General features: G+C 35.6%; 1 protein-coding gene across 4 annotated transcripts in view; it reads left to right on the top strand.

The window, feature by feature from the left end:
* Window positions 1–20,343, top strand: part of LOC150094641 (tudor domain-containing protein 7-like) — a 624,604-nt gene that overhangs the window by 294,918 nt on the left and 309,343 nt on the right. For all 4 annotated transcript variants that reach the window (XM_090410991.1, XM_090410989.1, XM_090410990.1 and 1 more), the window contains exons 11-12: window positions 4,153–4,320; window positions 16,245–16,391. In XM_090410991.1, the coding sequence (XP_090267117.1) occupies window positions 4,153–4,320; window positions 16,245–16,391 (315 nt within the window). The remainder of the gene's footprint in view (window positions 1–4,152; window positions 4,321–16,244; window positions 16,392–20,343) is intronic.

Here is a 20,343-nt window from a genome sequence, read left to right as displayed (position 1 = left end):
CAGAAGTTATATTATTATTGGCTTCATTGTTGTTGGCCTTTGGAACCAACAGTTAAGAATGTAGATTTTCAATGAGACAGATTTGGGTATAGTGAATGATGAATTAAGGTTTTGAAACTCAATTTTGTATCGACAAGGATAATGGTAGGATGGTGCATGTGTGTAATTTCAAGATATAAAATTTAAGGCTTCCATGTCTTTGACAAAGAATCATGATATCTAAATGCAGTAATTGATTTTTTCTCCATTTTGAATGTTAAATATATAATAGGATTGGACTACATTAATGTTACTGATGAAATATCATACTAAGATTAATGGTGAAGATATTGTCAATGTATTGCACTAGATCAGTAGTTCTCAACATTTTTCCACTTGTGTACCCCTTTTAAACCCATTTCTATAAATTGTATCCCTTGTTTTTAAAATAGCTGTTTTTAAATACTCGCACTTTTGTTCAGTGCTGATCTTAATGTAACGCACTTACTTATACTCAGTCAATAACTGAACTAATAATGCGTCAATGTCTAAATCAATAATGCATACCCCTGGGGGTATGCATACCACTGGTTGGGAACTAATGCACTAGATAATTAGTTTGGGAAGAAGTTGTAGATGAGAAGCTCTTCAGGATGCTCCATAAAATAATTTGCAAACACGGGTGGAGGAACACTTGCCAAGCAAGTTCTCCATGCTTATTTTTATATCTTAAAATCATGGAACACTGAAGAAAACATGTCTTCATCCAGTGCACTTCAATAACATCACTTTCTGTGAAAGTAACAACTCTATTGAATAAACTACTAAGAAACTTCATCAACAGTTTTATCACTTCAGAAAAAATTTACCTCCTTCTGAAGAAATAACTAAAATGATTTCAATAATTTCACTGACTTTTCAGACTGAGAACTTTAAATTAACTTTATTGGACCCATTTTTATATGAACTGGGAAGCAACAATGTCTTTTCGTTTTCACTGATTAAATCCTGAGTGGATTAATAACTAATAAACTTCATACGTATCTTTTTATAGCAAGATATCTTCTCTGTCTTCCATTTCTAACTTTTCTTCTCATTTCTCTTCAGTCTTCCTATAGAGAAGACACAGAAAAGCCACAATTTTTCTCCTGCTGTGTTCCTTTCCTACTTTCCTAACAATTGAATGCTTAATGACATTAGATAACATTCTTTTCCACTCTGTGCATGCTTGAAAATATAATGGTGCGACTTCAGCCCTGCTTTGAAACAATGACAATGTTCTTTTCATAGTGCAGGAAAGTTACTTAATTGTAATTTGGAAATGAAAATAGCTGAAATTATAATTCTTTATTTCATAACCTTCTATGCTGAGGTAAGTTCACTTAATTATTTTCACAGCATAAATACATAGGTAACTTTTACTTCCTTCATCATTGACAAATATATTTTGTACACATTTGCCAAACCACACCATTATAAAATTTTTGAGAGGTCATACAAAATTACATTTAACTTCCCATACCTAAGCAACACTTCAATAGCTAAGGACAAAAATAACATCACAAAATGTCTTGCTTTTTTGTTTTTTTTCTTGCAAAAAGAAAACTCATTACTTTTATAAAATGCCTTATTACTACCTTCTTAATTTTACTTCATTTTTATATTTTTAATTTGTGGAATATCTGAATTTTAATGCAGATAAGTTTAATTTCTGAATGTGACATGGTTGTAGATTTGGACAGTTTCAGCAAAAGAATCTTGCTTATGTAAATCTGTAGTTTTCTTCAAAGGTATGTTGGCATGAAGGTAACTATATAAGAACTAATCATTATATCAGATGGAGGTAAAATTTGCTGATCTTCCCTTTAAAATTCATAAGGTTCTTAATATAAAAAGCTGACTTTTCTGCTTGGAGATTTTAAAATGTATATGAGGGTTGTTTGAAAAGTTTGGTAAATTTCCAATAGATGACAACACAGTTTGTTCATTCATACTAGCGTCAGCACATATCATCTTTTTCATAACCCCTGGCAATATTTTAACCACGTGTAACACGTAGTTCTCGTTTGGCATGGGCATTTAAAATGACTGTGTTCGCATTTTTCATAAAAATGGAGACAAAAGAGTTTCATGCAGTGATAAAACACTTATTTGAGAAGTGGACAGCTGCGCAGATCAAAGCCAAGTTAGATGCAGTTCGTGGGGACTCTGCACCATCATTAAGAATTATTTATTTTGGAATAAATGAGTTTAAACGTGGTCATAAGTCCATTGAAGATGAAGCGCGTTTCAGATGCACACTGAGGTCACTACAAAGGAAATGATCGACAAAATCCATGGTATCGTTATGGAAGACCACTGAGTGAAACTGCATGAGATTGTAGGCATCTCAACTGAATGGGTGTATAATATCTTGCACGAAAAATTGCACGTGAAAAAGCCGTATGCTCAATGGGTGCCCTGATTGACTGTCGATCAGAAACATTCAAAAAGACATTTCAATGCAGTGTTTGGCGATGCTTAATCGCAATTTGCACAGGATTTTTTTGCATCGATTCGTGACTGTAGACAAAACTTGGATCCATCACCACTACACACCTAAGTCCAAGCAGCATCAAAATAGTGGACAATCCCCAGTGAAGGAGCACTGAAAGAAGCGAAGACTGTTTTGTCAGCTGGAAAGGTGATGGCCACTGTTTTTTCGGATTCCCAAGGAATTATCATGATAGACTATTTGGAAAAGGATAAGACAATAACAGGAGTCTATTATCATTATTGGACCGTTTAAAAGAATAACTGAAGAAAAAATGGCCAAGATAGGTGCACAAAAAAAAGTTCTCTTTCATCAAGACAATGCACTGTCTCCCACACATCGGGCATCGCAATGGCAGAATTGCACAAACTGAGGTTTGAATTGGTTCCACATCCATCGTATTCTCCGGCTTGGTCCTGTGTGACTTCTTGTTCCCAAACTTAAAAATTTGGCTCAGTGGGAAAAAACTTTCATTGAACGACGATGTCATCAAGGCTGTCAATGACTATTTAGCACAATTTGACAAATCCTACTTTTTAGATGGGATGAAAAAATTGGAAACTCGCTGGACCAAATGTGTAGACCTCAATGGAGACTTTATTAATAAATAAAGGTGAGTTTTTCCAAAAAAAAAAAAAAAAAATGTTATTTTTTTTACCAAACTATTCAAACAACCTCATATTGATATGATCAATGACTGGTCTAAAAGAAGCACCTGGTTTGATGACCTTTGGAAGATCACATAGCCGAGGGTACATGAGAAGTTTTTGTTTCTTAAAATCATCATACCATCAAATTCCACCATCTGTCTTTTAGCGTGGCAAGTTTGTTAATCTGTCTTATTGTAGGATTGAGAGAGAGAGGGGGGGGTGATGGTAATAGAGTAATCATAGAGCATCAATTTTAAGCATTCTCTTTATTTTTTTAATTTTTAACATATTTTAATGACTTTTAGTTCATAAAAGCTTAGCTTTGGAGGTGTTGCTTTTGCTTGTTACTGATATACTTGATATGATATATTACTGGTATACTTAATACCAGTAACATATCATGTTACTGGTATTAAGTATACCACTAACAGTATACCTTACCAGGAAAAATAGTACATAAGCCTCAATTAATTTAGGGAGAAAAAAAGTCCATCTTGAGTAGTATTTTTTCTCCAAAAAACAGTGTAGTCGTGACCTTGAAATAATACTGTTACATTTTTATATTCGGAATCATCCACAATATAACTATCTGATCATTACCAGGAACATATAAATGAAATGCTGTTGCAGAAAGTTTTGCATTAATGTTCCATGACTGTTCATTGCCTTCTTTTTCAATCCTGCAGTAAACCAGATTACCATTAATCTGCAAATTAATGCCATATTAATCCACTCTTGCTTTTATTGCCGTATGTATATGTTACTCTTTGAAATGAAAGGTTATTTTTGCATTCACATACCGCTAACATTATCATCAGCAACAACCTGGTTTTACTAGTTTTTTTACATTTAGTTATATTTTGCTAAGCGTGTTAGATAGACTGACATTGATATTTTTATATCTTTACTACTGAATAATCGTATTTTATTGGATCTGAAATATAAGTTATCTTGGTTTATAATGCATTTCGGTAATAAAATTTTTTATAGAACAGAACAGGTGATGGTGATGAAGTGAAAAGCATGACAGAAATTTCCGAATGTGTTTCGATGTCACCACCACCACCACTTCAGTTTCCTGAAGGCCCGTATTGGGATATTTTTGTTTCATATATTAGAGGTGACAATGGCCTTGCAGTTCGCCTTATTGACTTTGCAGTAAGTTACTTAATATTAATTGAGCCAATTTCTTTAATACATACTGAAATTGTAAAATAACCTGTATCTTGATATGCATCTAAGGAATCTTAATTATTATTATTTATTAATTCTCGTAGACAAGCTTGTACGTTGGTTATGCATTACTAAATCACTTAATCACTTTTCTCAGTTTATAGAAAACCCACCATACAGGCAGGTACATTCCCAACAATCCTCTCACAACAATGAGTGGTGAAAACACTATACAACAGGGCTAAACTAATCTGTTCTAACGACAAGGCCCTAAACACTGAACTAAATCGCATCCTCAACACTTTCTCAGCCAAAAGCTACCCCCCCCCATAAAATCCAAAAAATATTGAAACCAACAAACCACAACCCTCCTTCACAACAAAGATTACTCTAAATCCATCGCCATCCCTACATCTGAGGCACCTCTGAAAAAATTACCAAAATCTTAAAAAAAAAACATGACTTGACCTCCTGTTACAGACCATACAGAAAATTGGCATCCCTTATCTGCTCCACTAAAAACCAACCACTTCCCTAGACCTACCTGGTGTATACCGGGTCCCTTGCAGCTGAAAACTGTCTTACTTTGGCCAAACAGGCAGGAGAGTGAATATCAGAATTTCGGAACCCAAGGACTACATCCGGTTTCACAAGTACAGTCACTCTGGTCTTGCAGACCATGCTCTGGATACATGCCACAGAATACGGTGGAAGAAAGCTACAGTGATACACCATAGCAAGTTCAAATTCGAAAGACTATTCATGGAATCAGTCTTAAGAAACTCTCCAAACCTCAACAAATTTGGTTGCATGAGACTGCCCCAAATTTGGGAGGCTTACATCAGCAGACCTTCAGCCCAATGGCCAAGAACACCTACATAGCCTGCTAGGGGGGCACCATCAGGACTTTTAGGAGAACAATAGCTTCATCACTTCATTCTCAGTTACTGTGTTATAGTGCCTACATGCACGTGCCTTTTTTGTAAGCTCCTTTTGAAGATGGCAACGTGATGTTGCCTAAATATCAGAAATATTTATTAAAGTGCAATTTAATTTATATTCTTATATATATTATTTATTAGTACTTTTTTTTTTCCAAATCAAGAAAACAAAATGGACAGTTGTTAAAAATTTAGCAAAGTATACTATATAGGTGTAATCTTCTAAAGTATAGGGTAATCATTCATTATCAGAATATATCTTTTGTTTGTCAATTCTTCTTTCCATAAATATTTGTAATGTCTCAACTCCAAAGTATCCTAAGTTTTATTTTTGATATTTATTGTAATCATCAGAACAGAAATCTGAAAGTATAGTAAATAATAAACTTAATTATAGTTTCTTCTTTGAGTGCCATATCCTATTGGAGGTCGGCGACCATCTTGGCAAATTTTGAGTGATCCTCAGCCACTCTAAACAGTCCCTCAGAGCTCATGCCAGTCCACTGTCTGATGTCTGCCAGCCAAGATTTTCTTTGTCTTCCTTGTCCTCTTCTTCCATTTATCTTCCCCTTTATAAGCAATTGAAGTATTTTATATTTTTCATTAAGAAGTAGGTGACCAAGATATGCAGTTTTCTTTCTTTTTATTGCATCTAAAAGTTCACGTGATTTCCCAATTTGTTCCAGTACTTCCTGATTGGACGTTTTTGCTGTCCATGGGATTTTTAACATTCGTCTGTATAACCACATCTCAAAGGCTTCAAGTTTTTATATTGATGTTGTCTTCAATGTCCAAGTTTCTGCACCGTACAGCAGTATAGACCATACATAGCATTTAGCCATGCGTGCTCTAAGTTTAAGTTGCGGTTACAGTGTTGATTTCATCAGGAGAAAATATTTTCTTGCCATTTCAATTCTAACTTTTATTTCCATTTCTGGATTGCATTCTTCATTTAACAGCATCTGAGATATTTAAACTTTGTCACTCTTTCTATTCATTTCCCATTTAAAGAAAATGATGAATTAAGAATTGGTTTCTTGCTTATGACCATGAATTTAGTTTTGGTGATATTTATTTTTAATCCCATTTTTTCACTCTCTTCATTCACTAGTTCCAGAAGACTTTGAAGATCCTGAATATTGTCAGCCAGGAGAGCTGTGTCATCAGCATATCGGATGTTACTGATGATTTCACCATTTACATTAATCCCTTCCTCTCTTCCTTTTTAAGATTTTTTGAAATATGGCTTCTGAGTATATGTTAAAAAGAAGAGGTGACAGTACACATCCTTGCCTTACTCCTCGTTTGATGTTAATGGGGTCTGTAATAATGTCATCAACTTGAACAGATGCCTTTTGGTTCCAATATAATTTTTGAACGATCCTGATGTCTTTACCATCTAATCCGATTCTCTTTAATAGTGCAATCATTTTAGTGTGTTGGACTTTATCAAATGCTTTCTCAAAGTCAATGTATCAATGAATACTTCCTTGTTTTGACCGATACATTTTTGAAATAAGATTTGAGAGTAGAAAAGAGCCTCTCTTGTTCCCAAACTGGGTATCACTGATGGTGTCTTCACATTTTCTGTATATTCTTTTTTGAATTATAGTTTAAAAATATAAACTCACATCTGTATTTTATGTGACTTTTATCCGCAAAACTTAAATCAATATGTTAGAATAGTGAATGAATTATGGATTTTTTAATTTAATTTAGTTTAATTTTTAATATCACAACTATTTTAACCTTTTATGCTATATCTCCGTTATACACTCAATCGGGTAACACGTGGTACCTCTGAGGGACAATGGAATTTCCTCGAGATCGAGGCAGTATCAGAGTGTCCGAGATTTACCTCTCGTAAAGCGCCAAGAAATTTATTTGTTTCGCTGCGCCATTTAGTGCTATTAGATTATTAATATTAACAACCAAGAGGTAATCTCAGGACAGTACTTAATGATACCTATCAACTCTGCAGACGTGGCCAAAATATAGCCTTTTCTAATATCCCGCATAGGTTCGCATTAATATTTTATAAGCGGTGCATCGGATTCCAGAAATCACAGAAAGTCTTTGTTAGAATCAAAAGCAAGGTTTATTATACTCAAAAGTTGATACACGTAATAACATAAATTAAAATCCCATCTTAAGGGAGTTCTAGACAAGGTATATAATATTCAAACACTACTATTACACTCATAAAATATTATACAGTAGCTTCCTAAGTAAGAATTATATTAACCTTCGCTAATGCATTAATCATGTACTATTATCACAATCAATCTAAAACTCCGTAGCTCTGTCAGACTACACAAGATAACATTCATATCTTTCACAATTCCTTTATACTTTTGCCAATTCGTTACTCTAACATATCCTTAACTTCATTCAATATAAAGGCAAACTTTAACACAACAGATAGTAAGGTTAAAATTAATATTCTTCTAAAGTGATAACAATACAATCCTATCCTATATCATTAATGTTCTTCTATAACATATTAACGTGACACAAATCTTTCATTCATAATCAGTGTAACACAAAGTTTACTTATCTTCCCTTTTTGGTTCTTTAGTGCTTCATAGGTTCACAGGAAACTGGCCTTCTGTGGACAGCCAGACTTGCTTCTTTTCACGGAGAATACGGCTGCTGAGACCGTAGTTGCCTATTGGGAATTTCTCCGATACCGAGGGCACTCGCACCCTACGCCACCACGAGAGATGAACACACAGGAGATCCAGGAACAAAAGGCCTTGTTACAGGGTCGCATGACCCTTATATTTCCCTCTTTCCTTCTCGGCGATTCTCGCCATTTTCGATGTCCAGCCATCTCACACGTGCTACTACGTCATGGCGTCCATATCTCTCGTCCATACCTCTATTGCACGTATGCTGGCATCACATTGTTTGCTTGGGGCGAGCCGTTCCTCGCGTACATCTCCGTAACCTTTGGACTTGACTCCCCCCCAACTGTTGAATTTGTGCTTACATTCTATAATTCTTTTGTACATGAACTTTTATAATGCTCTGTTACTGTTTTATACCTTCAATATTAATCTAATCACATTCGTGAATGGCACAAAATACATATTTATTTACCCTTTTATAGCAGAACAGGCTTGATACATATATACATATTACTTATTTTACACTTAGAGGCAATTTACTGTATTTATCTCATTCTTTTGTTTGGAAAAGCATGTTAGACTGTGATAAGATAGTTGATAAATTTCCACTCTATCACAATCTAACACCTTTTCAATAACCCTATTGAAAGCAATGAGGAAGAAAGTAATGAATTCTACAATATGCTACAAGATGTCTGTAACAAGGTAGATAAAATTATTACATATCTGTTCCTGGGGACCTTAATGCTAGAATTGGAGACATCCCTATTTCTGATTGTGTAGGAAACTATGGAGAACATATATGCAATAACAATGGAAAAAATGAATTGATTTTACAGTATTTAATAGTTTAAAAATTACAAGTTTATTCTTTAAGCATAAAGATTTCCATAAATATACTTAGTCAGCATGTGGTTCACAGACAATTGTAGATTATCTAATAGCTAATAAACTTGCAAAATTCACTCTAGACACAAGAGTATACTGAGGTTGTGAATGAGAAACGGACCACTTCTTGTTTCAAACCTAAGACTCCCACCTCAATGTTTAATGAGAAAAGTCCATTCATCTGAGCAGGAAACCTTTTTTAAGATGGGTCTTTTAAATGACCCTAGCACTAAATGGCTCTATAAAAAAAAGAATTAATGAAAAAATAGAAAATATAAACTTAGGCAAAACAGTTGAGAAGAATGGAATAACATCAAAACAATTATAACAGATGCAGCCAATGAATCACTGGGGAGGATGTGACAAAGAAGAAAGGGAATTAGAAGATGGGATGATCAGATTATTGAAGACAAAAGGAATGCTTTTAAGAAAAATACTTAGCAACGAAATCTCAAGATGACTATATAGAATACAAGAGAAAATGAGCAATCGCTAAACAAGCTGTAAGGGGGGGAAAAAAAAATAGAGTCCTAGGACAACTTTGTCTCTGAACTTGAAATAAATATTATATGCCCACAGTCCAAAACTTTTAAAATATAAAATAATTTAAATAGAGATCTAAGAGAAAACATACATCTTTCACCCATCGATCAGAATACCTGGCTAAGCTATTACAAAAACCTTTTGGTCTTATAATAAAGATTTTGAAACAATAAACTTTAATAATGAGACACTCTTGGATCCTATATCAATAGACGAGTTAGAAACTACTCTAAAAAATGTTGTAAAAACCATAAAGCACCAGGTGAAGATGGAATAAATACTGAATTAATCAAATATGTAGGCCCAAACCTTAAAATTCGTTTCCTTAAACTAATAAATAAAATATGGAATGGTGAACCACCACAAAAGACTGTTAAAAGGCAATAGTTATTCCTATACACTAGAAGGGCGATATTAATAACTGCAAAAATTATAGAGTAATAAGTCTCCTAAACTCTGTATATAAAAATCTTCTGCTGCTGCATATCCCACTTAAGTATGGTCACAGTTTTTAGGGAGTTTCCTCCACATCCTGTCTTTGGCTGTAACCATGTCCAAGTTCTTCATCTTCAAGTCCTCCTCCACTAGCTCCCGCCATCTTTTCTTTGGCCACACATCCATCTGTATGACCTTACTTCCCACGTACTAATCCTCCCTCCTTGTCACATGACCAAACCATCTGAACCTTGCCTCCTGTATCTTCGCTCCAAAGTTCATAACTGTCACCATTCCCCTTACATAGTAATTTCTCAGATGATTCTTTCTGGTCACATCGCACATCCTTCTAAGCATTCTCATCTCTGCTACCTGCATCCTGCTGATTATTTTTCCTCAGGGCCACAGTTTCCATAACATCTATCATAGCTGGTCTCACCACTGTCCTGTAGATTTTTCCCTTTAGATTGACCAGCACCCTCTTACCACATAACACTCCAGCCATCTCTATACAGTTCCTCCATCCAGTTTGTATCCTGCATCTCACTTCCTTCTCAGCCTCTTTTCTCCATCCTCTTTCACTGTTGAACCTCAGTATAAGTCCCTAACCTTCTTGATGACATTTCCCTCCAGCTTCGGATCTGTCTCTTGGCTGCCATCCACTTTGTAACACATACTCTGTCTTACTCTCTCTCTCTCTTCCAGTAAGTTCCTCCATCTTTCCAGTTTAGCTGCCACTTCTCTTGATTCTGCACACTGCACGATGTCATCCACATACAACATTGTTAAAGGTGCGTCTTCTCTAGACAGGAACAGACTTAATGCTTTCCCTTGATGGAAACCAACTGTCACTTAAAAACTTTGTCTCTCCCAGTCAGGTCCGAACTCGTCTGTACATTTCCTACACCAACCTGACACATTTCTCCAGTGCTTTCTCCCTCAGGCACTATCGTATGCTATCTTCAGATCAATAAACACCAAATATAGCTCTCATTGTTTCTCTCGAAACTTTTCTATCAACTGCGTAACCCAAAGATAGTATCCGTCGGCGATTGACCAGGCATGAAGCCAGATTGCTCCTTTGCAATCTCCACCTCCTGGTTCACTCTTTTATCAAGCACCCTTTCTATGATTTTCATTGTGTGGGACATCAACTTTATTTCTCTGTAATTCTTAGTCTTGTGCTTCCTCTTTACCCTTGTAAATAGGGACAAGACTAATCCACGTACTAATCCTTACTCCTCGAGCATATTTTCTTGTTGGCAAACTTATGAACAGGTCTCACAGCAGGTCAATTCCCTTTTACCCCCAGTGCCTTCCATGCCTCCACTGGGATCCTGTCACGGGCCCACCGATTTTCCATTCTTCATCCTCTTTATGTGGCCTTCTTCACTTCCACTCTACTGATGTTCTGCACCATCCCCTCATATGGCTGCCCATCTTCTCTGTGAGCCTAGCATTTTTCTCATTCTAAGTATATTCTTCATCTGTTACTTATATCCACATACCTCCTTAATACTCTTCCTTCAGAGTCTTTGATCTAACTCGCATGTAAGATCCTCCATGCGGGCACCTGTTTGTGGTGAGGGGACCTCCCAGTGAGGGTACTGGCCCTTTTCATTCTTCCTCTTTTTGTTTGCTTTTCTTCCCAATTTCTTCGCTCTAATTCTCTTGAGTCCTTTTCACTATTCTTTTTTCCAGACCACCATCACTGGAATCCAATGCCCTGCCACTGTGTTTGCCGTGTGGTGCGACCCATGGACATCCGGAAAGGGGGATCCTGGATGGCCCAGCCAGGATCAGTCGGCTAGTGCGCTTGCCTGCAAGGGTCAACGGTGTTGCAGTAAGTCTTTCATCCCCCATGCTCAAGAGTCAGGATCCTAGGCTTGCTGTAGTGCCGGTATAGCGTCCAGGGTAACCCTGGCATTCCACTTCTGAGCTCAGTCATTGCTTGCCAGGCAGTGGACGTCCATGTGTGGCTCAATGGTGGGTAGGGAGCTCTGGCGCTGAACCAAAAACTTCTTGAGCATGAATCCTTCATCCTCAGATGTTTCAGGGGCCCTAACAAAGTCCCAACAAAGTACTGATACCGTAGATACATCATATGGAAACAGAAGTAAGAAACAAAAGATATATGATGCTAACATAAATGTATACCAACATTTTTAATCATTCATGCTACAGGTTAAAAACCAATAGGGAAAATGTCACCCTTTTTTATTCAAAAAGGTTTAGGACTGGCAGGACCTCTCAAAACTGTTAAGAAATTGCATTCTGGTGATGTCCTTGTGGAAACATTGTGTTAGCAACATGCTGAGAAACTACTGAGCAGCAACAATGGGTGGAATAAAAATTACAGTAACACCTCATAAAACACTTAACTCCTGTAGAGGAGTGATATTAGAATGGGATCTCCTTGATGTTCCTGATGAGGAGATATGTTCAGAATTTAAAGATCAAGGAGTGACAGGTGTGAGGCACATCCTGATATATAAGAATGGGCGCCTAATTCCAACCAAGAACATCCTTACTTTTGATACACCTAAGCCTCCAACATCTGTAAAAGCAGGGTATCTCAGCTGTCCTGTTAGACTGTACATCCCTAACCCACTGAGATGCTTTAACTGTCAGAGATATGGACATGCCCAAACTGCCTGTCATGGTTCTACTACCTGTGCTCGATGGTAGTAAAGAGGATGATAACAAATCTTGCTGTGCAAAAAAAAGCTAAATGCTTTAACTGTCAGGAGATCATCTAGCTTACTCTCGTGCATATCAGAAATGGAAAGATGAAAAAGAAATACAAAGAATGAAAACAGAGCAAAATATAACATACCAGGAAGCAAAAAAGAAAGCTAGCCACTATCACACTTGCTCTGAGATCCTCTTATGCTGAGAAGGTAACTCAAACTTGTATGTCTGTTCCACCATTTGATAATTTCACGTTACCTGCACCTTATTACCTGCACAAGTATTTCTCTGCTTCGGCAAGATGCAGAGAAGTACTTGTCTTGCCATTAAACCTTATAGCTTTCAAGCGTGCTTGAGCAAAAGCATGCTATGAGCCATTAGAGTCAAAAACAACCATGGATCCAATTTACTACATCACTTAATCAAATGACCAGTCCAAAAATTGTATGGGATAAAATCCAGAAAATGAAAGGCAGATATAGAACACATTGTTTGTCTACCTTAGACCATAATGGAACTGTTATTGTTGATCCCAAAGATCAGCAATAACACTCTGGGAGAAAATTTTGTCAGAATCTCAGCAACAGCTTCATATCTTCCTGAATTTTTAATTCTGAAAGAACAGCAAGAGAAACAAAGGCTGAATTTTTCTACCAATGTTCTTGAGACATACAATCAGCCATTTGTTAAGGAGGAACTAAAAGAGCTCTCCGGCTATCTCACTCTAGTGCAGTAGGGCCTGATGACATCCATTACGAAATGATAAAACATCTACCATCATTTTCTATGGATCTCATTCTCTTACTATACCATAGAATACTTGCAGAGGAAGAGTTTCTAAATTCTTGGCATAAGTCAATTGTTATTGCTATCCTAAAACAAGGAAAAGATCCAACACAAGTAAATAATTATCCACCAATGCTCTGACCAGCTGTCTTTGTAAGATACTAGAGAAAATATTTAATGCCAGACTTCTCTGGTATTTAGAAAGCAACAGTATTCTCTCCAATACACAGTGTGGGTTCCGTAGACATTGCTCAAATTTAGACCATTTGATTCGTTTAGAAACTTGTATAAAAGATTCATTTCTGAAGCAAGAACACCTTGTTTCAGTTTTTTTGAGATGGAAAAAGCTTATGACACAGCCTGGAGATATGGCATATTAAAAGACCTCTATAACCTGGGTCTTAAAGGACACCTTCCTGTATTGATTAAAAGCTTTCTTTCCAAGCGAATTTTCCAAGTCAGTGGGAAATAAGCTATCTCGGTCGTATCATCAAGAACAGGGTGTTCCCAAAGAATCTGGCTTAAGTGTGACACTTTTCGCTTTTAAAATTAACTCAATCACCGAACAGCTTCCTTCCACTGTAGACAATTTCAGAAAGCAATTGATCATGTTTCTCTGTGAGCTATCAGTAATGGGTTTAGTTTTCAACAGAAAAAAGTGTCTGTGTACACTTCTTTCGAAAATGCACTCTTCACCAGATCCTGAATTAAGAATGGGATGCACTATTATTCCAGTAGCTACAGAAGTCAAGTTCTTGGAACTGATCTTTGACAGTAAACTTACATTTTTAGCACACATTCGTCAACTAAGAGAAAAATGCAAAAGAACTTTGAACCTCCTCGCACCTCGCACTCTATCCTCTACTGAGTGGGGTGCTGATCGAGCTTCATTGCTCCATCTTTATCATGCACTTATACGTTCAAAGCTGGATTATAATTTATTTTTTAAATATTTTGTAATTGCTTTACATTTTATGATAAAGCAACAGCAGAATTGGATAAAGGAAATGGCTACACCATGATACTGCTGGCATTTGTATTAGGGCTACTACTCTTGAATATGTACATCAATGATATAGGGAAAGATTTAAGGGGAAGGAATAAGATGAATAATATACTTGACATTTTTATAAGCTCCCAGTGATTTTAAAAAAAAATTGAGAATTTACATATTCCCATTCAGTTGAGTAAAAATTCAACTTCATTTAGCCATATGTGAACTTAAATTGTACACATTTGGTCTAATGTATTAAAATGAAGAACTTTTATTGCTAAAATACCATAAGATACAATGATAAAATATACAAAGAGCCAACAAGTTTCACTAGCCACTGTCTAGCATTTTCAAGGCTGTACATGTGAAAACAAATGCATCAAGTTACATGAAAAGCATACACTTTAGTAACTGCTAGGCCGTTACATTTGATAATTTGTGTTTGATGGCATTCATGCATTCAAATGCTTCAGTCAGAATCTGGTACATGACCATGTGTTGTGTAGTATTTTGCATATTGTAGTTCTGTTAAACTGACAGAAATGATGAGATTTTTCCATATGTCTTTAAGAATAATACCTTGATTTCTATTAAAATCAGAAGTCTGGCCATGGGTAGCCCCCTGTCACCACCATGTGCAGATGTTTTTATGGAAAAACTTGAAAAGGATATTCTTTTCACCAAAACCATCGATTTGATGGAGATATGTCGATGATGTGTTAATCATCTAGAAGGATACCATGGAAAATCTTCTCGTGTTTCTTAATAAAATCAACTCGCTACACAGTAAGATCAAATTCTCTATGGAACTGGAGAAGAACAAAGAACTACCTTTTCTTGACATCCTCGTGAGGAGAGAAGATAACAACATCCAACTGTCCATTTACAAGAAACCTACAGATAGATATCTACATTATTCGTCTAACCATCATAGATTACAAAAACACAGCATCATTCATATGCTCCGAAATAGAGCCTTAAGGTTCTATTTCAAAAGAAGCAGATGTACAGAGAGAACTGTCACAAATAACTAACTCTATCTCTGAATGGATACCCTTCTAACATTTTAAACAAATTGCTATTTAAAGACAACCTCCAACAACATGTTACGGTGTCCCAATATGTGTCCACAGCTGTCATTCCATATATTAATTCAGTTTCTACAAAATTGGCGAGAGTGTTAAAAGCTCATAACATCGGAGTGGTTTTTAAACCAACTACCATGATCAGGCAAATCTTAAGATCACCCAGAGATGAGGTACCTTTCTTCAAATTTCCTGGAGTATATGAAATTCCATGCACGTGTAGCCTTTCTTACGTTGATCAGACTTCTAGAAGTTTTGAAATAAGACAGAAGGAACATGTGCGAGATGTCAATCACAATAGAATCATCACATCTGATTTAGCTCATCATTTCTCAACATCAAATCACGTTATAGATTGGAAAAACAGTTCTATGCCTTACATTGAGAATGACTACAGACACAGAACTTTCAAAGAAGCAGCTGTGGTGCTATGCACAGGCAATAATTTAAATAGAAGTCATGGTATTATTCTTAAAGACATGTAAAAATCTCATCATTTCGCTCAGTTTAACAGAACTACAATATGCAAAAAACTACACAACACGTGGTCATGTACCGGATTCTGACTGAAGCATTCGAATGCATGCATGCCATCAAACACGAATTATCAAATGTAATGGCGTAGCAGTTTACTAAAGTGTATGTTTTTCATGTAACTTGATGCATTTGTTTTCATACCAGTACAGCCTTGAAAATGCTAGACGGTGGCTAGTGAAACTTGTTGGCTCTTTGTATATTTTATCATTATATCTTATGGTCTTTTAGCAATAAAATTTCTTAATTTCATTTAGCCATGATAACTGTGAAAAAATTCTGTGGCAGAGATACCCAATAAAATAGCCATTTATACATTGTGTGTGTATTTGTATTATGCAAAATAGATAAAACATAATTATTGTTATCATTGATAATATAGGATCAGTATGAACAGATGACAGATGAAATGGATAATTACTACAAAAATCACAAGTTGCCTGTTGAAAAATTGGTTATATCAAAACTTTATGCAGCTCACATTGAAAATTCTTGGCATCGTGTGGAACTCTGTGCTATTGATAGTAAGGTAAGCATTTCAAATGAAAATAGGAAGTAGTGTAGTCTTGCTCATTAAGTTAATTATAAAACAATTAACACTGTATAAAATAGACATTTACAATGAAATATACTTTATTTATTATTTTTTATTTATTATATTATTTATTATTATATTATTTATTATTTGATAAGGATAATAATGAAATTTTCTCTATAAAAGAGGGATGTGAACATTACAGAAAAATTTCTCTACTGAGTGTTCCTGGTAAGATTTATGCAAGTGTTGTTGAAAAATGGTGGAGGAGAAGAAGTTGGGTTCAGGCCAAACAGAGGTTATCAGGATCAGATTTTCACTTTAAGACAAATAGTTGAGAAATTGTGGGAATGTAGCAACAATCTGTATTTAATTTTGTAGATCTGGAAATGGAATATAGCAATATAGCAAATACAAGCAATACAAGCAAATACATACAATTTCAAGGTGCCAAGATAAGTTGTTCAAAATGTTCTGGTTATATGGTATAAATGGGACATTGTATCAAGCATTACATAGTCTCTATTTGAGTTGTACTTTATCAGAAGGAGGTTCAGATTTGATTAACATGATAGCAAGTTTCCTTTACTTCAGTGGCCAGCTCAATTCACAACCCAATAGAGCACTTTGAGAAACACTGAATTAGAGAATGAATGAATGAACATGAGCTGGCTTGAACTATAGCTATGATAACACAACAAACATCATGCCAGCTCTGACAATGCTCAGTTTAACAGGGTTGTCACATGCTATTTTTTGCCATGTGAAAGCAAACAACACAACTGAAGATAGTGCCACAATGATAAGATACATCAAAGGAAAAGAGCTTCCTCTAGCAGAGAAATTACAGAAATACCATGTGAATATAATTAGAACTACTAAGATAAAGACAAACAGATGACATCACTATAGTTCCATTAAAAGTACTGGTAACAAGCAGAGGAATTCTTTGAATTATGTTACAAAAATAATAAAAAATAGAAGGCTAACATATTAAGATGTTGTGAGAAAACATGGAGAAAGGCATGACTAATAATCATCTTACACATTTGCAGGAATTTTGTTTAGGATGTGGATTATAATACTGGTACTATGTTCAAACACAGCAATGTAAATAAATAAATTTGACATCAGTAGAGCGTACATACACACGCAGGGGCACACACAAAAGAAGGCAGTCTTACTGACTACATTATTGTTGATTCTGATGTCTTCAGAGTCGTCCAAGATAGACAAGGAACTGAAAGTGATCACCATTCAGTTTCGAGCAGAAGAAAACTGAGTACCATATCCAAAAGATAAACATGTACAAAAGTTTAAAAAAAGATCAAAGTCAAGTAGCTTTCGGAGGTGATGTGTAGACTCAAATATATAAATATTACTGAGAGAAAAATTAAAGTTTGAAAATTAGAGCAAAGCCTTACAGAAAACTGACAAAATCTAAAGTAAACTGATTCATACAGTGAAAGAGCTGGGTGAAGACCCAGCTCTTTCACTGTATGAATCTGCAAGAATATAAAAATCATTAATACTTCCTGAACTCTCAAAAGAGATGATTATAAAAAATAAGAAAGTATCATTACCATGTGAATAATTATATTCACTTGATATTTCTGTAATTCCTCTGCTAGTGGTATCTCTTTTCCTTTGATGTATCTTATCATTGTGGCACTATCTTCAGTTGTGTTTTTTGCTTTCCCTTGGCAAAAAATAGCATGTGACAACCCTGTTAAACTGAGCATTGTCAGAGCTGGCATGATGTTTGTTGTGGCCATCATATTGTAGCTGTGGTTCAAGCCAGTGCAGGATAGTTCAGTTGGCTCTGTCTCATATCGCCAGCTCATGTTCATTCATTCATTCTCTAATTCAGTGTTTCTCAAAGTGTGGAACGCGGACCCCTGGGGGTCCACAACAATTTTCAGCTATGCATCATTAACGCATGGAATAAAATTTAAGTTTGAGATCGCAAAACGTTCCTATTGTATCACTTAATAAGGTACAGAGACATATACAGGGCTGTGTAATATGTTTCTCAACAAACAGTGCAATTAGAGAGAACTGGGATAAAAACGGCGCTAACTTATGAATCGCATGATCCCTCCCACATAAAATGCTGTATGGTAGACAGTCGAAACCACATGGTGCACCGGCAACATATGGTTTTGTTTGAGTTAACGTGTTAAAACTAAGAAATATATAGTGAATGTGTTTCAGATATTATATAAGGAATTTGGTTGAAGAGAATTAGCATTTCAACTGAACTGTCGGCTTGCCTTTGTCCATTAGTAGCGTGATCTTTTGTTAATACTGCACCAATCACATGAACGTCTTCATAGCTGCTTTATCTCTACTGGCCTACCATTGCTGTCTGTTTTGAGTTCTGCTTTCACTAGCCATTTGTTGAAGGACTGTTCGTTAAAACGGTAATTTTTTTTTAGCTCTTTCAAATTCTTAAGTATGGATCACTGGTTAAAGACTGGATTTTTAAAATGTGCAAAAGAGAGGAACATAGATACAAGTAGCTGTCAACAACAAGAATATGTTGATATTGTATCTGGATCACGTGAAATTGATAAGTGTGTCGTCTGACATCTCTAAAGAACCAACTAGGAAGAAGATGAGAAAACTTCGTAAGTATGATATAAATTACTTGAAATGTGGATTTTCATGGACTGGAAATCAAGAGGAACCTATTCCGTTATATGTAATTTGTGGTGAAACTTTAAAAAATGAAAGCATGAAACCATGTAATTTAAGTCGGCATTTTGAATCGAAACATAATGAATGCAAGGACAAACCTGTCGAATTTTTTCAAAGTAAACTAAAAAATTTAAAAGAGTGTCAGGAGGTGAAAACATGAAGGCTTTAGAAGCTTCATATTGTGTGTCGCTATTAATAGCAAAAAGTGGTGCAGCGGAAACAATTGGTGAAACTTTGGTCAAATCTGCAGCAAAAATAATAGCGGAAATTATGATCGGAGATAATGCAAAAAGATCTTTTGATCGGATTTGCCTTTCAAATAGTACCGTTCATCAAAGAATCACTGAAATGGCTGAAAATATAAAACAAACATTGTTATCCGATATACGTAAGAGTCTTTATTATGCGTTGCAGGTAGATGAATCCACCGACATTACAAATTTTGCAAATCTTCTAGTGTTCGTTAGGCACAAAAAAAATAAAAAAATTCATGATGACCTTTTATATTGCCAACCCTTGCCAGAACATACAACAGGAGAAGAAATATTCAACAGTATAAATACCCTTATGCATCAAAACAAGCTTGATTGGAAAAGTTGTGTTGGATTAAGCACGGATGGAGGGAAATCCATGGTCGGATCTAAAAAAAAAGGGCTTGTTTCAAGGATTCAAGCTGTTGCACCAAATGCAAAGTTGACACACTGCTGCATGCACAGGGAGGCTTTGGCTACACATGATGTCTACAGACCTAAGAAAAGTTCTTGATGAAGCTATAAAAATCATAAATTATATTAAAGGCCGTCCTCTAAACACCAGCCTTTTCTCTTAACTTTGCAATGAAATGGGAAGCAACTATACACAACTTCTTTTCTATACTGATGTTCATTGGCTTTCTCGTGGAAAAGTCCTTACTCGTTTATTTGAATTTCGGAATGAACTACAAGTGTTTCTTGATGAAAAGTTTGAATTGAAAAAGCATTTACATAATTGGAAATGGCTCAGTCAATTAGCATACCTGGCAGATATATTTACTGTATTAAATAGTCTTAATTTATCTTTACAAGGCAAGGAAATTTCTATATTTCATGTCCAAGATAAAGTGAACGCCACGTTGATGCATTTCCATCGCTTCATGAATTACTTGCAAGTTCAAATGAACAAATCGATGATGTGAAAATTACTATCATGCAGCATTTAAAAAACTTACAAATGAATCTAGAAAAGTATTTCCCTGAATTGGACATTA

This window comes from Typopeltis vanoorti, chromosome 21, assembly GCF_054136105.1.
Source record: "Typopeltis vanoorti isolate ZY-2024b chromosome 21, IOZ_Tvanoo_1.0, whole genome shotgun sequence".
Lineage (NCBI taxonomy): Eukaryota > Metazoa > Arthropoda > Arachnida > Uropygi > Thelyphonidae > Typopeltis > Typopeltis vanoorti.
The sequence above is the reverse complement of the archived record's forward strand: the minus strand, read 5'-3'. Positions and strand labels throughout refer to the sequence as shown.